This window comes from Adiantum capillus-veneris, chromosome 27 (genome assembly GCF_014529385.1).
Source record: "Adiantum capillus-veneris isolate H3 chromosome 27, ASM1452938v2, whole genome shotgun sequence".
Taxonomy (NCBI): domain Eukaryota; kingdom Viridiplantae; phylum Streptophyta; class Polypodiopsida; order Polypodiales; family Pteridaceae; genus Adiantum; species Adiantum capillus-veneris.
Window position 1 is genome coordinate 4996970 of NC_140957.1, and position 25898 is coordinate 5022867.

Consider the following 25898-nt stretch of genomic DNA (forward strand, 5'->3'; position numbering starts at 1 on the left):
CTGCAATCCCAACCGGTCTGGGTCCCACCTTAAATTCCTTGATACTAGAAATAAAGCTTGGTGAAGTCATGACATAATCCACTGTACTGGCCCCATGCCTGTGCGGGAAGCATGTGAATCCCCCCGATAACGGGAAATTCTCTAGACCATTAAGTATGGCCAAACCATGTATAGTTGCCATCTCCATGAGATGTCTCCCATATTCAGTGTGTTCTTTATCCTGTGAGTTTCTAGTAAGCCCCCTCTGTGATAAATCCACTTCTGCAAGCATTTCCTCAGAAGTATCATAGAATACTGCTTGAGAGTTGGCCGTTCTGGCATTAAAGTCTCCTAAGAGAACGATGTCTCCATCTCTAGAGAACTCCCATATGTCATTATTCAATATGGAGAAAGGGGATTGTCCTTTAGGTGAGGAGTAGACTGAGGTATTCGGAGGGAAGTAGCATATAGCGATGTATAGAAATCTACCTGTCTCGGCTCTCATTCTCACCCACATATACCTTGCTTGCTCATCTTTCCTGATAATCTGTAGTAGTGGTTTCAGCTCCTCTTTAAATAAGACTGCTACTCCTCCTGAACCCCGGCTACCCTGTAGAGATCTCTTGTCTGGTCGACCAGCTGTTTCCCATAAATAACCCTTCACATGTGGCATACGCTGTCCCGGTATCTGGTGTGTCTCTGAGTAGAAAACTATGTCTCTGTCCCTAAAGCTGTCTTCAAAGGCACCTACATCTAGCCTATATGATCCATTACAATTCCACGCCGCTATCTGTAGCGTCGTCCCATAGGTCTCGCACCGTCATGTTGAGCGCTTTTCCAAAACCACTACTTTCCCTCCTCTATAAAAGGCGATTTTCCCCTTTTCTCGTGCAGCCCTGATCTCTGGCATCAACTCTTTCATGTGTGCCACTTGTGCCAATGTAAGGTCATCTCCCAAGAAAATACCGGTTTTCTTAAGAGTTGGCCTCTTCTTTAGAAATTCTTTCCTTATTTCTATATTCGGGAAGCGGAGAATAAGTGCCCTATCCTTTACGTTTCCCTTCTCATCGATTCCTTTCTTGCCCACTCTCCATGCACTCGTGTGAGTGGGCTCTGTGATGCCCATGCGTTGTAGCAGTTCCTTCACTTCTTCATCTACATTCTCTTTGTCTTTGACTCCTGTTACCCGCACATGCAGAGCCCGAGTCTTCCTTTTCTGCTCTTCCTCAATTGTCATATTAATAATGGTGGAGGTAGGTGTGGTCTCGGGCATCTGGGTCTTCCCTTTCTTCGCATCCTCAATCCATTTCTCTGCTTCATCAACCTTTTCTTGTGTCTTAAAGAGATGTTCCGCCGTTTTCGATTTTTGTTCATCTCCTTCCCGTAGAGCTTTCATTTGATCCTTCATGTCCTCAAGCTCCTTGAGCACCGAAGGTTGGTTGTCTCCCTTCTCCTTAGTTGTAGATTTGCAGGCCGCAAGTTCTCCTTTTAGCTCCTTAATTATTGCATCTTTTTCCCTCATGTGCTTTTCCATATTTGTTCTCCATGCTTCGAAGCTTGCTACTGCCTCAGCGAGTTTCTTTTGCATAACGCATTCTGTTACATTTACTTCGGCCTTGATTAGGTTTCGTAATTCTGTTTTCAAGATCTGAATCTCCTCATTTTGTATCCCCCGGGTCTCTCCCCTTAGTTCTCTCATCATGTCTCCATACATGGAATTCCTGTAGCTCTCCGCGCTCGCGTGCATTTCCTTCCTGATGTCATCTCTCATGTAGTTTAGCTCTGATTTGAGCATCATCTGGACCTTCTCCATCATTAGTTCATCACGTACCTTGGACGTTTTCCCCACTCGTAATGATCCTGGTGATAGTACAGTATCTCTGTTTCTCCGCTTAAATGTGGCTGTTTTTTTTTTTGGGGGTGGTGTAGCTATCTACATCCGGCCCTTCCTTTTCGGTAAGCGGATCCATCGAACCCGCCCCGCAAATGTGGGGTAGGGTACTAAGGTAAGGGACCGAGAATAAGGCAAACTTTAAAAGTGTATTTTAAAGCTTAAAAGCCTTTGAACTTTAAGAGTTTATTTCAAGGTTTAGAAAACCTTTAAACTTTAATGTAGAAAATGTAAGACCTTCTACGCGTAGGTAAAGGAGGGCTGCCGAGGACCTTCTACGCGTAGGTAAAGGAGAGGTGCCGAGGACATTCTACGCGTAGGGAATCACGGAGTACCGCGTCTCCTGCGTGAGCCCGCTGCCTCACTGCCTCACTGAGAGAGAGAGAGAGAGAGAGTGAGAGTCCTCGCGATGGGGCCGCAACAGCTCCTCGCCATGGGGCTGCCTGCGTGGACGTCTTGCTGTACTGCTCCCTCCCCAAACCGCGCGCGTTGCCTGCTGAGAGAGAGAGAGAGAGAGAGAGAGAGAGAGAGAGAGAGAGAGAGAGAGAGAGAGAGAGAGAGAGAGAGAGAGAGAGAGAGAGAGAGAGAGAGAGAGAGAGAGAGAGAGAGAGAGAGAGAGAGAGAGAGAGAGAGAGAGAGAGAGAGAGAGAGAGACCTCCTTTGGCGATGGCTACCTTTTGATCACACACCCTTGGGGTGAAACTGTACAACGGCTGTATGCGCTAATTGTGTGCTGGTCTGCAGCCCAAGCCAGGTCACTCACTGTTTGCAGACGAGAGAGAGAGAGAGACCTGCGCTCTGCTTGGCACCTCTGCTCTGCGCGCCCTCTGTTTGCAGACGAGAGAGAGAGAGAGAGAGAGAGAGAGAGAGAGAGAGAGAGAGAGAGAGAGAGAGAGAGAGAGAGAGAGAGAGAGAGAGAGAGAGAGAGAGAGAGAGAGAGAGAGAGAGAGAGAGAGAGAGAGAGAGAGAGAGAGAGAAATGAAATGAAATGAAATGTTATATTTACGTCTTCAAAAAGGCCATAGTGACCTATGAGACCAGAAAGTTACAAGTTGGTGGATCTGATACAAGGTCAGAGTAACAAAATAACAACAGTACAAAACAAAGATCTATACTATGGGATCGTAGATTGGTCGATGTGAACTAAGCAAAAAATGGGCGGCTTGCTGGGATAGCTGAGTCACAATAGCATCGGTCGTTGGCAGATCTCATCAATCTCCTCCATGGTTAGTAGTCTGACCGGGCGTTGTGCATGCTTGGCCAGCGTGCTCCGAATCTTCTGACGTAGCCTCCGTCGATGCTGTGTAGTCCTCCGCAGTCGTGGGCGCCTGGATTTCCCCAGTTCAATCGCTCGGTCGATCAGTGTGCCTCTGGTGTGAGACTAGGGGGAGCTCTGCTGTGGGAGTTGTTCTTGCGGCTGTCCCGTGTCTGCTCTGAAGAAGTCTGTGATCCGTCTTTGAGACTGGCTAGCCTCGTCATTCATCAAGCTATCTCTGTGTCTGCGTAGCTCGAGCAAGAACAAACCCAGGCATCTCTGATCTTCGTATCCCATGACTCTTGAGAGTGGTCCAAAACCCTCTTTGAACAAGCAATGGAAGCGGCCTCGTATCTCGTAGTAGACGGGGCAGTGGCATGTATAATGCAGCTCTATCTCAGGCTCCATGTCACACAAGGGGCATGTCCTGGCCTCTGCTGGTACTCCGTTGCATCTCCCAGTCTCAATCCGCAGTTGGAGAGAGAGAGAGAGAGAGAGAGAGAGAGAGAGAGAGAGAGAGAGAGAGAGAGAGAGAGAGAGAGAGAGAGAGAGAGAGAGAGAGAGAGAGAGAGGTCACAAACTACTGACGTGTTAAGCCATTGAAGAACAGATCCAACATGCAGATCTCGGCCGAGGATCCTAAACCCTAAGTGCAGAAGCAACATAAGAAGTTTTTATCAACTTACAAAGTCTTGCCGAGTGGCCTATTTTTAAAGAGGAGTTCTCACCAACTTATGGGACCCTGTTCGATGGGGCCGAAGTGACTAGAGATAAATAAAGCAGGACACACACGCACACACATTTTTTTTTTTTTTTGGGTAAATCAATTTGATTTATCTATATGTGGGAAACCTCAAAGAGAGGAAAACCTACCAAAAAGATGAAGTACAAGCGAAGGAACACAAAAGTGTTCGGCTATACAAAACAACTAAAAGCATTCATAAGAAAGCTGATGTATCTCTACAGTGATATCACCAATTTCCAAGGCGAACCGTAAAGACTGCCTAAGGGAAAGTTTGAAGAAAGGCAGGGGATCTGTATGAATGCGATGGAACATATGGCCATTACACTGTCGCCACAGGCTCTAGTAAGCCCAAAACCTAACCCACATGAAGAAGACTGCAAAGTGCTGCAACGCCGGTGAGAAGATACCAAAAGCCCAAAACCGTTTATGGAAGACCGTCGTGGAAAAACGGAGCCGCATACACGCAGATACCCGACGAAGAAAGTCTCAAGTAATACAACAATCCCACAAGAGGTGACAAACATCCTCCTTGGCAGATGAGCAAAGGACACAGCATGAATGGCGGATATGGCGCATCCTAAGAAAGGTACCCACAGGGAGCACACCAAGTAAACAACGCCAAAGAAACAAACGCTCCTTCAGCGGCAAACGGCTTTCCCATAATGCAAATAGAAGCCTTCTCCACCAAATATTCGATTTATGCACGTGCCAAAGAGTGTTGCAATGATTAGCAAGCCATGGTTGAGGCAAAAGAAGAGCATATGCTCGGCCGGCATAAATATCTTGAAAGGGCATTTCCCGAAGATTCCAGTCAGACATGCGATCACCATCAGCCAAGGGTGAAACGGGTAAAAAACCGACGAACATTCGCTGCAATTCTCTCCAGTACTGGCGATAATGCATGCCCAATCCAAAACGGCGAGCGGTAAATGGAAACTCTAAAGTGAAACCAGCTGCATCCACCACATCCTCAACCACTTGAATGCCACGGTAGGAGAGGAAATACGCTTGGCGAGGCGAGCAGGTAAGAGAAAAGGCCCGGCTCCAATGAAGACTCTCCAAGCGAAGGGAGTTGTTGCGTTCGAGCAGTCCACGATAGATGATTCGTAACCTGTTTCTAGGCAGAGAGCAAGGTGGAAGCAAGCGAGCATTCATGAATATGGCCATCCATCTTACCAAATACCACCTCTTAAATAGATGATTGCCAGTGACCAAACGAGGACGTAACCACATGCTGGCTCAAGTGTGCAAACATAAGAGTCCAAGGCTGAGATTGTTGCGTAAGTGTAGGCAATAGCATAGCCTTCCTAGCTAGGACATGCCGACGCAGGTCCAAAATATTTAGACCACCAAAGCGCTTTGGTGTACAAAGTTTTGTCATTGACATCAGACACATGCCTTTTTTGTGTGCATGAATTCGCCACAAATGAGACAAAATGGCCGACATGAGAGAAATAAGACAATGGCGAGGTCAGTGCAACAGTGGCAAAAAGAACTGAACATATGCCATGAGGATACTTTGAACGATTCTCAAGCAAACATGTAGTGGCCAAGTCGAAAGCTTCGAGTAATGCAGTTTAACATTTAAGCGTTGCATAACCCAGTCCACTTTTTGCGTGAGTGACGTTCCATCCAATTGGATAACCCAAATGCCTGGTGATCACATTTGGAGGAACAATCTCTCCTGGCCACAACAGAGCATGCCAATCACAAGAACGGAGTGGTAAAAGCTTTGATTTACGGAAGTTGACTTTAAGACCAGTCGCAATCGCAAACAATTCGAAAGCTTTCATAATCACTTGAACATCGCTCTGTTGATTGCGGGGCATAAACAACGAGTCATCCGCATAAGCCTGTCCAATAAATGAATGACCCGATGGTAACTGCAAACCATTAAGACACTGCACAGAGGTCAAGTGATCAAGATACATCAACATAGGATGAGTGGCAATAGCATACATCAAAGCGCTAAGGGGGCAACCTTGCCTAACCGAACAACCAAGTGGCCACGATTCTGTCAATTCCCCTTCCAGGATCCCCGAAGACGTGTTGCAAGCATACAAGAAATAAACCACATTGGCCAATTTAAGACCAAACCCTAGACACCTCCTTGTGGAAGCAATGAAGTCCCATTGCACAATGTCAAAGGCCTTTTCAATGTCAACTTGCATGACCAGCACGTCTTGTTGCGTGTACTTGGCATACTCCATGCCAATCATAACATTTGCCAAATTGTCCACAATTTGGCGACGAGGAATAAAACCATACTGAGCTTGATGAAGTCCTGTAAACAAGTAGTCCTTAATGCGATGGACAAAACATTTCAGCCAATAACTTGTAAACCACCAGCATCAAAGTTATGGGCCGCCAATGAGAGAATTGCTCGCAGAGTGCTTGCTTGGGCAACAATTCAAGTAAACCCTCTTTCCATGATACTGGCAGATCATGTTTTTCCCATGCCGCATTTACCATGAAAAGTAGGGGCTGTTTAAGAGCATCCCAAAAGGAGAGGAAAAATTCCATAGTAAGTCCATCCGAACCGGGAGATCTCCAACAGCCCAATGCAAGCAGGGCACCATGCAATTTAGAAGCTGAGAAAGGATCCTCAAGGCATTGTGCCTCCCGCGAAGACATGATCGGACGAACATAAGAAAGCAACAATTGACGCGCTCGACAAGCTGCCGAAGATGGCTAAGATGGGGCTGCAAACAGTTGACAATAATGTGAAACCATAACCTCAGCAAGTTCCCACTTCGAAGAAGTCCAAGCACCCGAGGGAAGCATAACCCGCTTAATTAATTGCGAGATCCTTGAATGATGCAGATGCTTAAAAAATTTCTTTGAAGCACAACCTTTATTCATAAAAGCTTGTTGACGTGCACGCATCTGTCATTTAGCAATTTTCCGCTTATCATTTTGCTGAATACATAGAGTAGCTTCACATAGCTCCATCATTTCAGAGTTAGACAAGGGCCGTGAATCATCTAACTGTTGTAGGCGTTGACTAACCCGTTTCGCATCAACGACATTCCCCTGAATGAGTTGCATATACTGCGTACCATAGTCACAAATACCACTTTGTACTCTCACGATAAACGATACCAGCAACATCCAAATCAATATGCATATGGGCCAACAGTGGGAGAATTATATCGGCAATCATGTGTCGGAAAGCTTCATGAGTAAGGAGGCATTGTTAACATGCAACAAGCGTTTCCTGTAAAGAGGCCGATCATAAAGAGATTGTCCAAAAGACAAAGACAGCAGAAGAGGATAATGGTTTGATAGCTGCAAGGCATAATCTATCTGCATGGCGCATACAAATTCTTCATACTGTTGCCCATTAAGCAAGTACCAGCGATCCAATTGTGCTCTATAAGATGAATGAGCGGCATGCTGGAAGGTGAAACCATAAGCATCAGGATGCAAACAGCGCCATATATCAATCATTTGAGCAGAGGCAAAAAGAAGATCCCATTCATGTTTCTCTGCAAGCAACATATGCGAATTTCTTGTGGTGTTGTCATTTAAATCAGGGGTATTATTGAAATCTCCACAAAGAAATGCATTAGAAGTCCAAGGATGAGATGAAATTTCTCGCCATAAAGCAGCTCTTTGCCCAGAGGCCGTGTATGCATAAGTACCTCCAAATTCGTGAACTCGACCATTCAACAAACATTGTACACCATCCACCGGCTATGCGGATCATTGTATAGCAGAACAGGCTGAAGCTCATGGCGAACTAGCACCAATAAACCCAAGAAATCATGCAAACCTATGTACACAATCCAATAACCGGCAAAGTAGGAACTTTGACCAGCAAACTCGTGCTGATTATGCTCTTGCAATACAACTATGTTTGCTCTACATGTATGTACATAATGCCAGGTCAGACGCCATTTGTCCAGGTTACATAAACCCCGCACATTGTATGAGATGCATTTAATGTGACTTTGCATTCGGAAACCTATGTACAAGAGGCAAGAAACATGGTGATCAAGTGGAGGTGCCCATAGGCACATCTCCATCCACTACATCCATACGAGGACCCGGCCTCGGAGACAAAGCAAGAAATGTATCCACAGGGTTCACAGGCGAGGTGAAGTCTCACTGAGGAGTACATCTTTGTAAGAGTGCATCGTTTTGTCCCATGCATCAATTAGTGTGGATTTGTCATTACATGGAAGTTGCTTAAACGATGCATTCTTGTTGGCATTAACAGAAGGGATGTAATTACGAGAAGAAGTGGTGTACGAATCTTCACTAATTTTTTTGACACCACCCAAGAATTGACATCAGCAGGTCCAACATTTTTGCCTTTTGCAGCAGTTCCATTCCCAGGATCAGTGAATTGCTGTGCCTTGCCTTTCCCTTTATCCACATTCAAAGCAACCTTAATCGTAGAGGTTCCAGTCTGCTTGACTTCGCTGTGGGTTTTCTTGCAGGGATAGAGGTGGACGAAAGAACAGCAGAAGGAGGAGGTTGCAAGACCGGCTCTGGACATTCAGATTGCATATGGCCAAATTTGCCACATCGAAAGCATGAATTCACAAATTTACCCCATTTAAATTTAAAGGGGCGCTTTCCTACCCATGGATCTCCTGAATCAACCATAATTCTTGTCAGTGTCCCAGAGAATGCAAAACCTGTTTGTATTCGCATCCAATTTTGGGGGACAAATGACTTTACCAAGCTGCGCGGCCAACAAAGGCAGAGAATGTCTCCACGTGCGAGGGAAATCAACAATTTCCACCCACACCGGGCATTTGTGACGAATAAGACTCTGGTAGTCTTTAGTGAGTGCCCACGGGAGAACACGCGTCATTTGTGTATTAATGAAGAGGGGAGACATCTCTAGCAAAAGATTCCTAGTTTCCATATCTGCGAGCAAAACTTCATAAAATCCACGCGCCCCAAAATAGACACCACGAACAACTTGTTTTTTAAGGAGAAAGTCAACCCATTGCTCGACATCTTGTGCAGTAGGCATTTTCCCTGGGAAAAAGAGGATAACCGTGTTCATAGCGTACTGACCAACTGGGCCCATGAGGTCTTGCACCGGAATGCGCACCTCAAGAGCAGGCGCCTGACCATTCCATGCCTGTCGAGCCTCCTCAAAGTCCTCATATAGGCATGCTTTGATCTCGGAAGCAGCCTCCGACGTCGGTTCCATTGCCTTCCGACGCTTGAAGACGCATAGAGAGTCGAACATAAATAAAAAATCCTCGCCAAACAAAACCAATTGTCTAGAAAACAAATCTTTGTATAGATTTCGTAGAAAAATACACCCCAAACCATAACACCAGTACATCAACTGAACACTGCCTTGCAACCTGATAGCAACACCCGACAATTTATAGAATCTGCGCAAGAGACTGATTGTCGAGGCAGGGCCTGAACATCAGATTGCACAGAAATTGAAGGAGGCCAGGGACGCTGGCGGCTGAAGGCTGTCTGGCGCAGGAGGAGGGCTGCTCGCAGCAGTGGGTGCAGAGGAGACCAGTGAGTCGCGCAGCAGAACAGGGACAATACAGCATTGCAGAACGCGCGCAGGGCTGCTGAGAGTCCACTGAAGGGATTGCGCAGGGCCTGACAGCGAAGGCACACACGCGCACTCACACTCACACACCGCCGCTGGTGCATGCACAATGAGCGCCGCAGCGCGCAGGGGAAGCTCGTGACAGAGCAGAAAATTCACGCCTCTCTCACGCGCGCGCGCGCGCGCACACACACACACACACACACACACACACACAAGATGCGCAACCAATTGATGACATGGCAGGTCTGAACGAAAGTCCCGGATTTTGGGGTGACTGTGCTGCCGTGGTAGCTGTACGGATTCCCGTAAAATGCACTGACAGTGTTGACGTGGCAATTGTACAGATTTCTGCAAAACGCGTTGGTTGCTTTTGGGCCAGATGCTTTTGAGTTTGAAGCTTTTTATGTAATTGCTTTTCATAGGCCAAGGGCCTATAAATATGTGCAGAGGGCTCATACTCTGGCACTCTTTCGGTGAAGGTGCAGAGCGCAAGTACGGGCATTGTACTAAGTTCAAGCAGTATAAAGAAATACCGAAAGGGGCGCCAACGTTTGGGGCCAATGTTCTCTTCGAGTGGAACTCCACCACTCCCCATCTCGTGTGTCGTGCATCTCTTTCAGTTCAGTTGTTATTTGAAGTGCTTAAAGCTGTTCAGAATGTTCTTTTCTGTTGGCACGTGGTGCGTGTCCCCATGAGAAGAAGAAGAAGAGAATTTTAACGTCGTAGGAAACTATCCCAAGAGACGTTAAAGATTTATCTGATGAGGAGAGTTGATCTCAAGGCGTGTTATTCAAGAAGGAAATGGCATAACCAATCTATCGCACTTGGGTGATAGAAAGGTTATACCATTTTCCTCTTCTTATTAGCGCATGCGTGCGCGCACACACACACACACACACACACACACACACACACGAGAGAGAGAGAGAGAGAGAGAGAGAGAGAGAGAGAGAGAGAGAGAGAGAGAGAGAGATCTTTTTACGTCTATTAAAGGTGGAAGTCCGCCTATGAGACAAATCAAATACACGTATGCGTCCTCCATCTATCGAGAAAATACAAAAGTACAAAGTAGGGGGTCATCCATGGGAGGCTAGGATACAACACATACAGTGTATGGTGGGGGTGGAGCTCTCTCTTTAGGGAGTTTGGGTGCACATCTCTATGTTCAAAGGAGTACAATCACGAAGTGCATCAAGATGACTAGCTCCATCCCATGCCAAACTGAGGGTGTAGTGTGTGGTAAATGGGTGGGTGTGGTGTAAGGGCTGTGCGTATGATCGCGGCTGGGTTTGCAAGCAATTGAGAAAATCTATCCTAGCCCTTGGGCTGCCCGGTGGTGGGGAGTTTGCTCAATTCGGATCTCTTGGATTTGTATGTGATGGAGTCTCGGAGCTCTGTATTCTGGAGCTCGTGGGCGTCTCCTAGCTCTGACCGTCTCAGCATCAGGTTCACAAAGCTTCTAATCCAAAATCCAAAAGCCTTGTGCAAAACTGCCAAAAATCAGCCAACGTAATTTCCGGAAATCTGTACAGCTGTGCCACATCAGCATGTCAATGCAAATCTCGGAAATTTGTCCAGACTTTACGCTTTTGACTTTGTTTTAGGGTTAGGCCCCTCGATCGGTGCTCTTCAGTTGGCAGGGGGTTAAACCCTAACCCCTTAGGCCCCTCCACCACATCTTCAGGTTTCAAATCTTTGGGTTAGAGTTTCTAAACTCTAACCTGGTGTCCTCTCGGCCATTTTCTCAAGTTGGGTGCTCCACATCATCAACTTGTGACATCTACTGACAAAGTGCTCCTCGTGCTCGGTCACCCTCTCTCTGCAAAGCTGGCTGAAGTTCGAACCTCTGAGCTTGGGGGGGTATGAGCAGCTCTTCCCGTCTCTATCTCTAGCCGGTGTGATGATACTCGGAGTTGACCAATCGCCACTCGTGAACTATGCGGCATGCATGTGTCCATTTAGCGCGGTCTCTGAATGAACCTCTTGTCTAGCATGGGCAAGAAGTGCTCATTGTAATAAAATTCATGTCTCTCTGATGTAGAGCTGCCATAGATCCTGTCTGAGTGCTATTGCTGGAGCATACATCAAAGCTGGGGTGACCAAAGAATTGAAGAATGAGTTAGTGGTAGTGAATTTGGAGCCTATGGGTGCAAAGTAACAAAGGGCGATGTATATAATATGCTCATGTTTAATCCCTATGAAGATCTAAATGAAATTGGCATGTGGATCTCGTGCTACAATCTGTATCCGGCTTAGCCACACCTGTCTAAAGAGAACAACCACTTCTCCAATCCTCGGGAGGTGTTTTGGTGTGTACACTTCCTGTGGGTAGACTCCGCAGTCCCATTGGAATTCGTGGATCCTCAGTAGGTCCCTCTCTGGGCTCTCGCATGTCTCTGTGAGTAGGACAATGTCTTGATTGCTCATCACCTCCTCTAATCGCTGTGGTTGTATCCATAGAGAACCATTGTATTTCCAAACTGCAAGGTGAATCTCCTCTTGTTGTTTCCCATAGGCTGCGAGTCCCTATGCAACGACCTTGCTATCGATGATGACTTGGCCATTGCGATATGATGCCTTCTTTCCTTCTTCGCATGCTTTGAGCACCCTAGGCATGAATGCCCATCTTTATTCTACTTGTATTGGTGGTCATCGTCTAGGTAGATGGGGAGGCCTGTGAGTTCTCGTAGAATCACCCTTTTTCTAATGAAAGAGGTCCTTGCCTCTTCGGAGGAGAATTGGAGGAGGATGAGGGCCCTCTCTTTGGTTAGGTCTTTGCGGCTCTCCAAATCTTGTTGAAGGGGGGTGGCTCTTCTTCTTTGTACCCAAGCTTGGTATATAGTTCTCTACCATCCATGTCGGCGGGTGTGGAGTCTGTCTTCTCCACTATGCCAATGACTCTAACGTTGAGTCGGCGGGCATGCCACATCTTCTCCTCCTCAAGGGTAGTGTGTACGAGTAGGGATTTCTTCTTCTTGTCGTCCACTTTAGCCTCTTGCTCCACCTCCTCTTTGACCTCTTTCTTGATGTTCTGCTCCACCACCTCCACCCATACTTCTTTGGTGGCCTCCATCTTGCCCTCAATGCTCTCGGTGATTGCTTTTGTAAGCTTTTTTTTGATGGATTCTTTGTTCGCCTCTACAATATCCCCTTCTTCACATGATGGGCGGCCTCGGAGAGAGGCGATCTCCACCTTGAGTATGTCCATCTCTTCCTTTAATGTGTCTCTCTCCTTGTTCCATTTTTCCTTATCCTTAATCCACATTTTGAGCAAGGTTGCTTTCTCCTTCCTCCATTCCTCTTATCTCCTTTCTCCTTTCTTTCATCTTCGCTTCGAAAATAGAGGCGCTTGTTGGTGGCCGCAAATGTGGTCGCTTTGCCTGGATGGCCACCTCGCTTGTCATGGAGGCCATGGGAGGAGACGAAGACCTGTAAAACAACCCGAAAGCCGGGAGGAGATGAAGACCTGTAAAACAACCCGAAAGCCTTGAAGAGGCTCAACAAGGCTTACAAGGGGGGCGCCTCCATGGTGGCTGTGTGTTGGTGCGTGCGTGTGTGAGAAACCCTAAAAACAGCAAAAAGCACAAGCAAACCCTAAGAAACAACAAAAAACAATTTTGAAACCCTAAAAAACAGCAAAAAATAGTGGCAAAACCCTAAAAAACAGTTTCAAAACCCTAAAATTAGCAAAAATCAGTTTTGAAACCCTACAAATAGCAAAAAGAGTGGCTAAACAATGGGGGGGGGAGAGAGAGAGAGAGAGAGAGAGAGAGAGAGAGAGAGAGAGAGAGAGAGAGAGAGAGAGAGAGAGAGAGAGAGAGAGAGAGAGAGAGAAATGAAATGAAATGAAATGTTATATTAACGTCTTCAAAAGGCCAAAATGACCTATGAGACCAATCAGTTATAAAATAGTGAATCTAATACCATGTCTGGGTACAAAAGAACTAGAAAAGAACTAGAAGTGGAACAAAATACTACTACTACTACTACAATCTAAAACTACGTGGGTGTAGCAGCTGATACAATAGGTACCCGGTAAACTGGATGTAACAGTGTGTGAAACAAAGATGGAAGAAATGGTGAGGATCCATCCTCATCTGCACTCTGGATGTCGAGAGAGTATGGCTCGAATCTTCTGTTGTAGTCTCCGTCGATGCTGTGTAGCTCCTCTCCTCAGTCGCGGTCGTCTGTATCTCTGTAGCTCCAATGCTCGGTCGATGAGAGTGCCAGTAGTGGTCGAATGAGTGTGGGACGAGCTCTGCAGTGGTGGCTGCTCCTCTGGCTGTCCCATATCTAGTGAGAGAGAGAGAGAGAGAAATGAAATGAAATGTAATATTAATGTCTTCAAAAGGCCAAAATGACCTATGAGACCAAAAGGTTACATGTGGTGAATCTAATACCAGGTCTGGGTACAAAAAGTACAAAGAACTGAAAAGAAAATAGTGGGTAGGGGTGGGGTGAAAGCTGATACAAAGGGAATACAAAGGGTGAGCTGATACAATGGAGCTCTCTGACAGTCGAGGCATCATATACATATACATCGGTATCCAAAAGGCTATAGAGATTCAATGTCCTCCAAGGTAGGCACTTTGTCGGGACGGCTCCTATGTCGCGTCAGTATGGTATGGATCCTCTATCGCAATATGCGCCGATGTCGAGAGGGCCCCCCCATCCGTGGGCGACGGGACCGCCCCAACTCTATCGCCCGATCAAGCAGTATGCCTCTGGTGTTGTTATGCTGTTGGGGCTGCTCGGATTCCTCTGTCTGTGACTGAAAGAAATCTGTAATCTTCCGCTCTTGCTGGATCTCTCTCATTGTGCCCCTCTTCAAGAGGTCCTCTCGGTGTTTGCGAATCTCCAGTAAGTATAATCTGAGGCATCTCCAGTAAGTATAATCAGAGAGAGAGAGAGAGAGAGAGAGAGAGAGAGAGAGAGAGAGAGAGAGAGAGAGAGAGAGAGCACTTGCTCATTGCCTAACTCTAAATTGCTCACGCAACTTTATTCAGTTAGTGCATGGTTTTTGTGGTTTTTTCTACTTTTGGATTTTTATGTGTAAGATTTAGATGTTACTGCCATTCTCTTTTCTTCCTTCTTGAAGAAAGCTTGCAAGCAAGGTAAGGATTTATGATGGCCAGCCTTAGCTGGAAAGGGGTAGAGGAGAATGAAGGGGTCAAGAACACTACCAATTGAGCTTATTCTCGTATTTCTTTATTCAAGGATCTGATATAACTACAACAAAATTGTCTGTCTTTATAACTGTATAGATTAGCCTTCATACGGAGGTGAGCAAGGCATCTCTTGTTCAGCTACGTCTCATGAACAATTTGGCATAGGAGCAAATGGTTTCGTGGGACTGCTTAATGATTGACTTTATAAATAGCAGTGCCATTGGACTAAATTTTCATTAGATAATCATGGTAGCACGATTAGTACGCCCTCATCACTCAAGCTGGAATTTTGTTAAGACTGGCTACTTTGTATAGTTCACACAGATTACTTAATGCAATAGATTCATGCAGCAACTGCATATGAATATGACATGATTTTGTCTTATGATTTTGTGGCTTCATTTCTTGCTCGACCAGAATCTGCGATCTGACTTCGAACTGAAGTTTCTTGTTGATGTTGGTAAACTGCCAATAGCAGCAGATGGCGAGGTCTCCCCATCTTCAAAAGCCAAATTAGAAGCAGCAGTTGCTGAGCTTCAAAACCGCATGCAAAAGAAGGCTGATGCAGATGAAGTAGAGAAGATGTCACAGTCTACACAATTTGTCAAGGATGTAAGAATTGTAATTGACATATAGAAGTTTTAAAATAAATGTCTTAGTAGTTGCATCAATCGAGGTTTTCCCTATGTAGGCATTCGAAAAAATGCAGTCCAATGTTATTGAGCTTCAGTCACAACTTAAAAGGCTTTCAGCTGGTTCTAGACGAGCTTCTCGAGTCTCTTTCAGTGCTGGACTTGGCTATCAAGACACCCAGGTAAGGACTGTGTAATTGGATAGTCTCATTAATTTTTGTTAGCTTCATGCACATGGGCTTGCACATTGTCAGGCAAAAGTAGAATGATTGTGCCTCAATTTGGTACTCCACGGACAAGGTAGTTGAACATTTGGTAATCCAGGGATCATTCTCGAGTGTCATATAAAAGCTTCAATGAGTGCTACTCTCAGTGAGCTTGATAGGTAGTGGGTGTCATTTAATTTATTCCGTAGAAGTGTTCCTAGGCATGTCTGCAATATGCATCTCTGGTTGCTCTAGCAGTGATCTCACTGCCAGTAGTCTTCTTAAACTGTTAGTGGAGGCTGTTTAAGGTCGGTTTGTCTGAAGTATCCCTCCTCTACTGTCAGCTTATCACCGGTGGTCGCTCTTTTGGAAACGACTTTATTGATGGGTCGACCATAACGATGTATGGAGTATGTCTTCTATAGCTTCATGGGCTAGCTTTGTCAAAGTCGATGATGCAGAAGCGGGGGGAGAAATGAAATGAAATGATATATTAACGTCTTCAAAAGGCCAAAATGACCTATGAGACCATCAGATACAAAGTGGTGAATCTAATACAATGTCTGAAGTACAAGTACAAAAAGTACTGAAAGTAAAAAAAAAAAAAAAGAAAAAAAGAAGAAAAAAGAAAACTGAAAATGGAGTGTGAAATGTGAAATGTGAAAATGTAGAATAGGCCCTCAATGACAATCTGGGTGTCGTGCTAGAATGCCTCTGATCCTCTGTTGGAGTCTCCGTCGATGGAGTGTGCTCCTGTGTCTCGGTCGTGGTCGTCTCGATCTCCCGAGCTCAGTCGCCCTGTCAATGAAAGGCCTCTCGTATGAATGCGGGTACAACCCTGTGCTGGTGGTTGGTCTCTTGGCTCCCTCGATCCAAAGAAGTCTGTGATCTGTCTCTGCGACTGTCGTGCTCCATGTCTCCTCAACAAACTATCTCTATGTCGGTGTAGCTCAAGTAGATATAAGCCAAGGCATCTCTGATCCTGATACCTCATGACTCTATCTAGGGGTCCAAAACCCTCCCTGAATAAGCAATGGAAGCGCCCGCGTATCTCATAATACATAGTGCAGTGGCATATGTAGTGTAGCTCTGTCTTTGGCTCTCTACCGCATAGTTGACATATCCTAGACTCCGGCGGTATCCCTCTGAATCTACCCGTCTCAGTCTCCAGCTGGTGTGAGGATGTGCGAATCTGACCAATAGCACATCGCAGACCATGAGACAAATGAGTGTCCATGTAGCTCGGACGAGTCACAAACCCATCTCCCGAAAATTGGAGAAGGTGCTCTTTGTAAAAAGCCATTTTCGTGCCCAACTCCTGCATCGGCTCTACCCATGTCCTCCTGGTGTCCAACTGTATTAGATCCTGACAAATGAGTCTAGTGATCTCCGTCCGTGTGACTGGCAGGGAGGGTGCATCTAGGTAATACTAAAAAGGAGGCAATCTATCCATGCTGAGACCATGCCTCTAAAACCATGAGGTCATCTGCGCATACCAACATGATGCATCTCCTTGCATCGCTAACTTTCTAGAAGACTCGAGCCAATCTAGTATATCTGCCTCTATGTGTATCCCATAGACTGTGCATAAAGGACACTGATCTAGTAAGAGCCTCAATCTCAATAGGAGGGGCGGCTACCTCCGCTCGAATAATCGCATGTCGTACGGAGGCCTTGGCTCTAATCATCCGGGATATCATAAATACCAAGGGTCTCTCCATGTTCCTCCAACTGTCATGATTCACAGATGGTCCCCAAACTTGGACCCCATAAAGCATAGCTGAAGCAACCAAAGTATCAAAGAACCACAGCTTTGTTCGTGGTTCTTGAAACTGAACCTGCGAACACATCCTCTCTAGCCCTCCCAATGCCGCATAGGCTCTGGACAGTCTAGTCTTTGCTGCTCTCCTCAGAGTAAACCTCGGTCCCGTGAATACCACCCCCAGATATGTATATTTATTTGTGTACTCCACAGTGTCCTGACCATATATGAGTGTAGGTGCCGATCTCTTGACCCACTGTGGTGTGGTGTTAAACACCATAACCTTGGTTTTACCAAGGTTCACATACAGTCCACTATCCTCTGCAAAGTTGTGCAATGCATCTAACTGTCTCTGCATGCCCTCTGGCGACTCTGATATCAACACAATATCATCAACATATAATAATAAAGGGATCCATGTCCCTGCTAGCTGAGCGCCTCTGTCACCCTCTCTGTCAATGTAGTCAGAGACCTCATCTACGTACATACCAAATAGTGTAGGGGACAAAGGACATCCCTGCTTCACTCCAATAGTGGAATGAACAATGTCAGAAATCCGAGAGAGAGAGAGAGAGAGAAATGAAATGAAATGTTATATTAGAGAGAGAGAGAGAGAGAGAGAGAGAGAGAGAGAGAGAGAGAGAGAGAGAGAGAGAGAGAGAGAGAGAGAGAGAGATAGAGAGATGAAATGAAATGTTATACTAACGTCTTCAAAAGGACAAAATGCAGAGTTACCGGGGAATGCCCCCTAGCCCCCGTTCCGGCGTTTCGGGGGATAGTTCCCTTCCCGAATGTTCCGAAACGTCCCGGAACGTTCCAGGTGGCCAGTGCAAACCGGAATGGCCGTTCCGGAACGCCCCCAGAATGTTCCGGAATGCCCCTGAAACGGCCAATGGCTACAAACAAATTTGGCAAAAATTGGAAAAATTGAAGTAAATGTTTGGGCTTCTTTTTGAAGTGTGCAAGGCCTCAAGGACTCATAAAATGCACCCCCCTCCCCCTTTCTCTCCACAAGCTAATCCTCAAGGGTCAAGCTCTCTCCCTCTCACACTCTCAAGATCTCTCCCTCTCAAGACTCACTCTCTCAAGGCTCAAGGCTTCAAGCCTTCAAGCTCTCTCCCTCTCCCTCCCACTCTCTCAAATCTCTCCCTCTCCCTCTCACTCTCTCGAGTCTCTCCCTCTCACTCTCTCAAGCTCTCTCGCTCTCTCTCTCTCTCTCATCTTCATCTAGTCATAGCAAGGTTGAATGGTCTTCAAAATGAGTTTTTTTGTGAGTATTAGAGTCAAAGCACTCTAATACTCTTTGTATTTAAACACAAGGAGCTAAAAAATGCACTATTTGGGTGTTTTTTAACCTCCTGTTCCGCGCCGTTCCCGTTCTGGACCCCTAGCCGTTCCCCCGTTCCGCGGGGATCCCGTCGCCGTTCCCGTTCCGCGTTCCGGGTAACTATGACAAAATGACCTATGAGACCAATCTGTTACAAAATAGTCAATCTGATACCATATCTGGTTACAAAAGAAATAGAACAAAAATACTACTACTACTACTAGAATCCATCCTCATCTACACTTTGGATGTCGAGAGATTATGGCTTGAATCCTCTGTTGTAGTCTCTGTCGATGCTATGTAGCCCCTCTCCTCAATTGTGGCCGTCTGGATCTCCGTAGCTCCGGTGCTCGATCGATAAGAGTGCTGGTAGTGGTTGAATGAGTGTGGGCCGAGCTTTACAGTGATGGCTGCTCCTCTGGCTGTCCCATATCTAGTGAAAAGAAATGTGTAATCTGTCTCTGGGACTGTCTCTCTCTAGCTCTCCCCAATAAAGTGTCTCTATATCTGTGTAGCTCAAGTACATATAGCCCAAGACATCTCTGATCCTCATAACTCATAACCTTAGAGAAAGAACCGAAACCCTCTGTGAATAAGCAGTGGAAACAGCCCCGTATCTCATAGTACACTAGCTGGCATAAGTGGCATATCCTGCTATGTGCTGCTGGTATCCCTTTGAATCTACCAGTCTCAATCTCCAGCTGATGTGAGGATGTGCGTATCTAACCAATGGCACACCGCAAACCATGAGACATGTGTGTCCATGTAGCTGGGTCGAATCACAAACCCATCTCTTGTGAGGTGGAGAAGATGCTCTCTATAGAAAGCCATCTTCGTGGCCAACTCCTGTCGCGGCTCTATCCATGTCCTCCTGGTATCCAATTGGATCAGGTCCTGACGAACGAGTCTAGTAATCTCCACCCGTGTGAGAGACATCGAGGGTGCCTGAAGAGAGCACTGGAAAGGGGGCAACCTATCCATGGTGAAGCCATGCGTCTGAAACCATGATGTCATCTGTGCATACCAGCATGAAGTGTCCCCCTCAAGAGCTAACTGTCTCGAAGACTCAAGGGACAGTTTAGCATATCTGTCTCTAGTAGTATCCCACAAGTTGTGCACAAAGGAGATTGATCTGATAAGCGCCTCAATCTCCATAGGAGGGGTAGCTAGCTCTGCTCAAATGATAGCGTGGGGTACAGAGGCCTTGGCTCTTATCAGTCGAGAGATCATAGATACCAAGGGCCTCTTCATACGTCTCCAACCAATCTGGCCTATAGAAGGTCCCCATATTTGCACCCCATACAACATAGCTGAGGCTACTAAAGTATCAAAGAGCCATAACTTTGTCCGAGGTTCTTGGAACTGAACCTGCGAACACATCCTCTCCAAGCCTCCCAAGGCCGCAAAAGCTCTGGTCAGTCTAGTCTCTGCTGCTCTCCCCAAAGAAAACCTCGGCCCAGTGAAGACAACCCCAAGGTAAGTGTATGCATCTGTATACTCTACAATCTCCTGACCATATGTGAAAATCGGTGCTGATCTCTTGATCCACTGTGGTGTGGTGTTAAACACCATAACCTTGGTTTTACCATGGTTTACAGACAATCCACTATCCTCTGCAAAACTGTGTAATGCATCCAGCTGTCGGTGCATACCCTCTAGTGAGTCAAAGATCAACAGAATATCATCAGCATATAACAACAATGGGATCCACGTCCTTGCCAGCTGGGCATCTCTATCACCCTCTTTGTCAATGTAATCAGACACCTCATCAACATACATACCAAATAGAGTAGGAGACAATGGGCAACCCTGTTTCACCCCAATGGTGGAGTGAACTAAATCAGATATCCCCTCCCGGGTGTGTACATGTCCCATCACTGATCTGTATAAGCCATAATCCCCCAAATCAATACAATGGGCACCCCCATCTCCTGCAGTCTGTGCATCAATCAAGCTCTCAATACCATGTCAAATGCTTTGCGGAAATCCACAAAGCCACAATAAATCCGTCGCCCGTGTGACCTGCCCTCCTCAATGATTTCTCTGAGTGTCAGAATATGATCAAGAGTGGAGAAACCCCTCCTGAAACCGGCCTGGCCCTTTGCCCGTATACCCTCACCCTCTGCCGAATTACCCAACTGCTGCTCGAGACTGGATGCATACAATCGTGCCAATGCCCCATGTCATCTCCCCTCCTCAATAATGTCTTTGAGTTCAGAAAATGATCAAGAGTAGAGAAACCTCTCATGAAACCCGCCAGTCCTGTTGCTCGTACACCCTCTCTCTCTCTGCCCATCTACTCAACTGTTGCTCAAGGATGGATGCGTACAACCGTGCCAATGTGTGTCTAGTCATGACAGTGCGGTAGTTCCAAGGCTCCATAGGGTCCCTTGACTTGAAGATAGGTACGATAGTAGACAAAGTCCAAGTATTAGGTAGACCCTCGCACATGGCATGGTCGAACATTATTTCTAGAAGTACTACAAGTAGATCTCTGGCATGTATAAAATGCTATGCTACTAGGCCATCGTGATCATATGCTCTCTTGCTCCTCATTCTATCAATGGCCTTCTTAACCATCTTGGCGGTAAAGAAAGCGCAAGTGTTTGGGCATGGCTCTAGCGGATCCGGAGAGGTGGCTACCTCGAGACTGTGTAGAGAGATGATGCATACTGACCCCATACCTCCATAGAAGTGATGATTGGTGGGGGAGAATGCCCATGGAAGAGTCGCCATGCCTCGCCTGAATCCTTGCTTAAAAAAAACTGGTATAAATCCTGCTCTAATCGAGCTAGAAACTTCCTCTTCTTCCATCGGACGGAGAGAGAGAGAGAGAGAGAGAGAGAGAGAGAGAGAGAGAGAGAGAGAGAGAGAGAGAGAGATTTGCTCAAACTCAATCATCCATGGCAATGAATTAGATGAGTATACAATGAGGCTAGAATGCTACTTAAATACTAGGTTGGGGGACCTTAAGTACCCCTCAGCAATTTTTTGAATGCAATATCATGTTAAATAAATAAATATGATTGCACTAGGCATTCACTTGAGATGCATAAACTTTAACATCCTCTCTACAACTCATAGTGGACATAAGTAGGAAGACCAAGTCAATGAAGAAGCTGCCATGGACACATCTACTACTAGATACACCTCACACCAACTTGTTGCCGAAAAGAATGCCGTCTTGAGCATTGGTTGCCTCGTAGAAAGTGGAATTGTAGACTAAGATTTCAAGACAATGAACTTTGGAACTAGTTCCTTGCCAAATGCAAGGTGCTTTTAACTTCGTGTTAGGTGCAACGGAATGGGAATGGTGACAAGATCTAGACTTCACACTTCCACAAATATTTACTTCTTTCCTTGCATGAATGTGTGCTACATAGCACGAATGATGGTTCCTTCAGTTTCCTTGTGTGTGTGTGTGTGTGTATATATATATATATATATATATATATATATATATATATATATATATATATATATATATAGAGAGAGAGAGAGAGAGAGAGAGAGAGAGAGAGAGAGAGAGAGAGACCCGATGGGGTCCCAACCAACCCTCTCAAGGGCCCTCCACACCTTTGCCGATGTGGTATTTGCTTTTGATTGCGTAAATGGAATGTACACACATGCAATACCTCAATGCAGACTCTATTGACTCGAATGGGGAATGTCATCGCGGTAGCTCTTTAGAATGAAGCACCTCTGGGGCTGATTTGATGCACCTTTGGATTTGTTGCGATGAGGGGTAGCTGATGGTCACCAAGGGGTAGATCCAGGGTTGATTTGCTCTCCCGACGTGAGAGGAATGAAGGGCTAAAAACACGGATCATGATGGAGCCGATAATGGACAATAACCGATAATGGACAACAATGGGAGTACTCGATGTGGCGAGGAAATGGTTGAGAAGAGGCTCAATGGGTGTTGCCGAAGGTCCGGTTGTAGCAAGGAAGAAAGCATCAACAGATCCACCACTCTCTGGCGATGGCAACCCTTGCCATCAGAAAACCCTGGGCGGCTAGGGCTGATGTGGCTTGTAACTCGCGGAGGGAAGCAAATACGCCAGGGCTGTTCGGTGCAAAACGCTAGGGCTGATCTGTAGAAAATGCTAGAGCTGGATTTGGCGTTGGCTGAGAATGACCCAAAACGTTATCTGATCTCTAGTGCTAGCTCTAAATGATCTAAAACGCTTGGCTCATGCTCCTTATATAGGGTAGGAATATTGTATAAGTACCCCTTAGGACTTAGGTAGGGCAAAGTTGGAAGAAAAATTTAGAAAAATAATTCATTAAAATAATTTATTTATGACCTTGACTTAGACAAAGTTTTTGAGTGAAACTGTCGCACATCTGCCACCCTGGGAATCTGATTGATGCTGGGAACAGCTCGTTGGATTCCTCTGCATGTCATGCCAGATGCCCACCGTAGTGTAACAACATTTGTCAAAACGCTTGTACAAACCATTCATTCAAGAGGGTTGTAGCAGGGCTACAATGTCATGGGTGCAGGACAGACAATTGGTTCAGTAGTTGCAGTTGGGCTTGAGTTCACACTGGGCGGACTCTTGCCTGGGCAGTGACACGTGGCAAGTGTTACGATGGTGGTCTAGTGGACACCGTGGCCAGATCACCACCACCTCAGTTAGGAGATAGGCTCAGCTGGATTGGGATATCTGCTAGCTGTTGGTGACTCTTAGGAGATACATATGAGTGGTTGGTTCCAGTTGTCGGGACGGATCATCAGCTACTTTTGTGTGGTTAGTTATCTAGAGTCTCTCATTCTCTCATCTAGAGTTGTACACAACATGTCTGTACCATCCCTGCACAATTGAGCCTTGACACCCCCACTGTACCTATGAGATCTGGGCTAGAGCTGAGTGGGTTGCCATGCCAGAGTCTGTATCGGTTTCTTTGAGTTTGTCGATGTTCATGCTGCTCATGTTCAGGTTCTGCTGAGTTGTACTGTTGTTGCTCTGTTGTTCTTGGTCTTCTGTGGAGTGAGATATCACGCACATTGCACTGAGGAGCACCCACTATAGAGGGCACGACACATTATCTCCACTATAGGTGCTGTCACCAGCGTGTGACTACTATCTATCCTTTTTGTTGATTTCTTTCTTATTATCTATTTACTTTCACTTTTTGGAAACACCCCTCGGAAAATCTAACTGCCCTGCATTGCATAGCTAGTGTGGAACTGTCCAGAGGGAGTCCAGGCCTGAGGACAAGAGAGCACTAAGGTTGGACAAGGACTATGGTTAGCCAAAGTGGGGTCATTGACTAGCCAAAGTGGAATCCTTTGCTACAGAGGCTACATTTCAGTTTTGGGTGTGGCTGCAGTGTACAAAGGGGGTCAGATGACCTAGAAAGATACAATGGCAGCATCTCCTAAAATTTAGGGAACTGCTATTTTGGGACCTGAAAATTTATTTGCGTCGTTACCTCCGGAATGACAAGGGGAACATTTTCTTACTCTGCCGTGAAGTCAACTGGGCAACCGGTTGGGAGATTTTTAGGCGACAACCCCGAAACGGGAAAATGCTTGTAAATGTGCCAAGTGGCACCTTGTGGTGCACTTTCCTCATGCAACAAGAAGTGGCGCTGATTTTAGAGAGGAAAAGGGCTCATTTGCAGATTTTGTCACAGGTTAAGAGCTATGGAGTGCTTCCTTTCCCTCCTATGTACAGTGCGGTGCCAGGAGTGATGCCCTGCACGCTACGCACTGCCCTCTCTCTCCCCTATGGCAGCATGTTATGCCCCTCTAGTGGGCTTTTCAATTGACCAATGTACAGTTGTGTGGGTTCATGCGCGATTGCTGAGGCAAGAGCCTCTTGCACAAGTACTGGATTAGCTAGCGGCTAATCCCCCGCAGGTACAGGTGAATTTGGAGAGGTTTCACGCCAGAAATCTCGTCCGATTCAATGGGCAAGTAGCCCTATAGGTGCGGGAGCTCGAGGACTTGCTACGGATGCGACTGGCACGCGAAACGGAGCCCGAAACAGTAAATTACAGCCTGCTGTGTATTTTTGCAGGTTTAGGGTTTCGGCCCTAAACGGACCCCAATACCCCCAGGAGGTTCGGGGATGCGAGGGGACCGTTGTATAGGCGATCTGGCGCATTTTCAGGGCTGAAAACAGAGAATTCAGCGTGCTGCAGATTCTCGCCAGGTTTTGCAAAGTGCCCGTATGCGTCGGGAAAGTCAGTCAATGCGTGGGAATACTGACTGTGAAGTGTCCTTGTATAGTTATGTTGCCGAAATCGGGCTGGAACAGTGGAAATTCAGCCGAGTTTGTGCGGGGCAGCTTGGAAAGAACCACAGCGTTTATTCCCTCTTTTAAACAATAAAGAAATACCGAAAGGGGCGCCTAAGTTAGGGGCCAATCTGGTGTCGGTCTTTTCATACAGGTGCATTCTAGCATCTGTATCCCATTCCCCTCTCTTGTGTCACTATAGCACAGGTATAATAGACGACTAATAATGGGTGAAAGCTAAATCAAGGTTTGAAGTAAAGTCTACCGCCCTGTTTGGATCGAACAGGCAGGTTTTATGGTTCCATCGACGAGATTAAATCACTTTTTCCCATAGAAGTGAGCCTTGGTCAGTTTGGGCTTGAAGAAACAGGGGATCATAGACCAGACACAGGGAATTATAATTATGGCTGACAGGCCAGATGATGTGACTGAAGAGGTTTCCTCTTCACAGGGTCAACAGACACATGAAGTGGGTGAGTCCTCAAGACCACCACAGACGGACGATGATATATTCAGGACCCAGCTGGGTACTGCTGTGGCTATGTTCACACAAGTAATGCAGAATCCGAGGTTTTTAGCCTTTCTGCAACCTACTGTTCCGTCTCAGCAAGTTGGGTCACTGGATCATATTCAAAAGCCTGTTAAGGCTCGAGCACAGGTGATTCATACTGCACAGTCAATGGAAACACCTGTATACTTGACGGAGAACATGCAGTCTCCACAACCCGTGCCTAAGGTGCAAGAACAGGTGGCTGAGATGCCAGTCTTTCAAGCTGTACCAGTTCAGCCCGCCACCTTTCAGCAGCCTATAGCTGGTTCTAATGGGCAGGGAAGCAACCTACAGGCTATGCAACAAGTCTTCCCACCACCTTCAGTACACCTTGGCTATTTTGGAGGTGGATTGGTATTCCAGAGCATGGCTGGTCATGCACCTCGAAATCAGTTTTACACGCCAAGAACAGTGTTCGGGAGTGCTCAAACGATGATGCCTAACCCCATGTATGGTGTCACGGGCATGCTACTAGGGTTTCAGAGCACTCAGGGCCAATTTGGGATGCCACAAGCAAATTTTGCTATGGCTGGAATTACAAATCAGCAGCCAAATATGGCATTTCCAGGTCAAGTTAATAGCGGCCAAGGAAC

At 46.3% G+C, this 25898-nt stretch overlaps 1 protein-coding gene across 3 annotated transcripts in view; it reads left to right on the forward strand.

Moving 5' to 3' along the window:
• Positions 1 to 25898, forward strand: part of LOC147421434 (uncharacterized) — a 76770-nt gene that overhangs the window by 11276 nt on the left and 39596 nt on the right. For all 3 annotated transcript variants that reach the window (XR_015186840.1, XM_086503538.1, XM_086503537.1), the window contains exons 6-7: positions 14998 to 15192; positions 15272 to 15394. Coding sequence is in view for 2 of the 3 variants with exons in the window: in XM_086503538.1 (XP_086359664.1) it covers positions 14998 to 15192; positions 15272 to 15394 (318 nt within the window). In the remaining variant the exon portion in view is untranslated. The remainder of the gene's footprint in view (positions 1 to 14997; positions 15193 to 15271; positions 15395 to 25898) is intronic.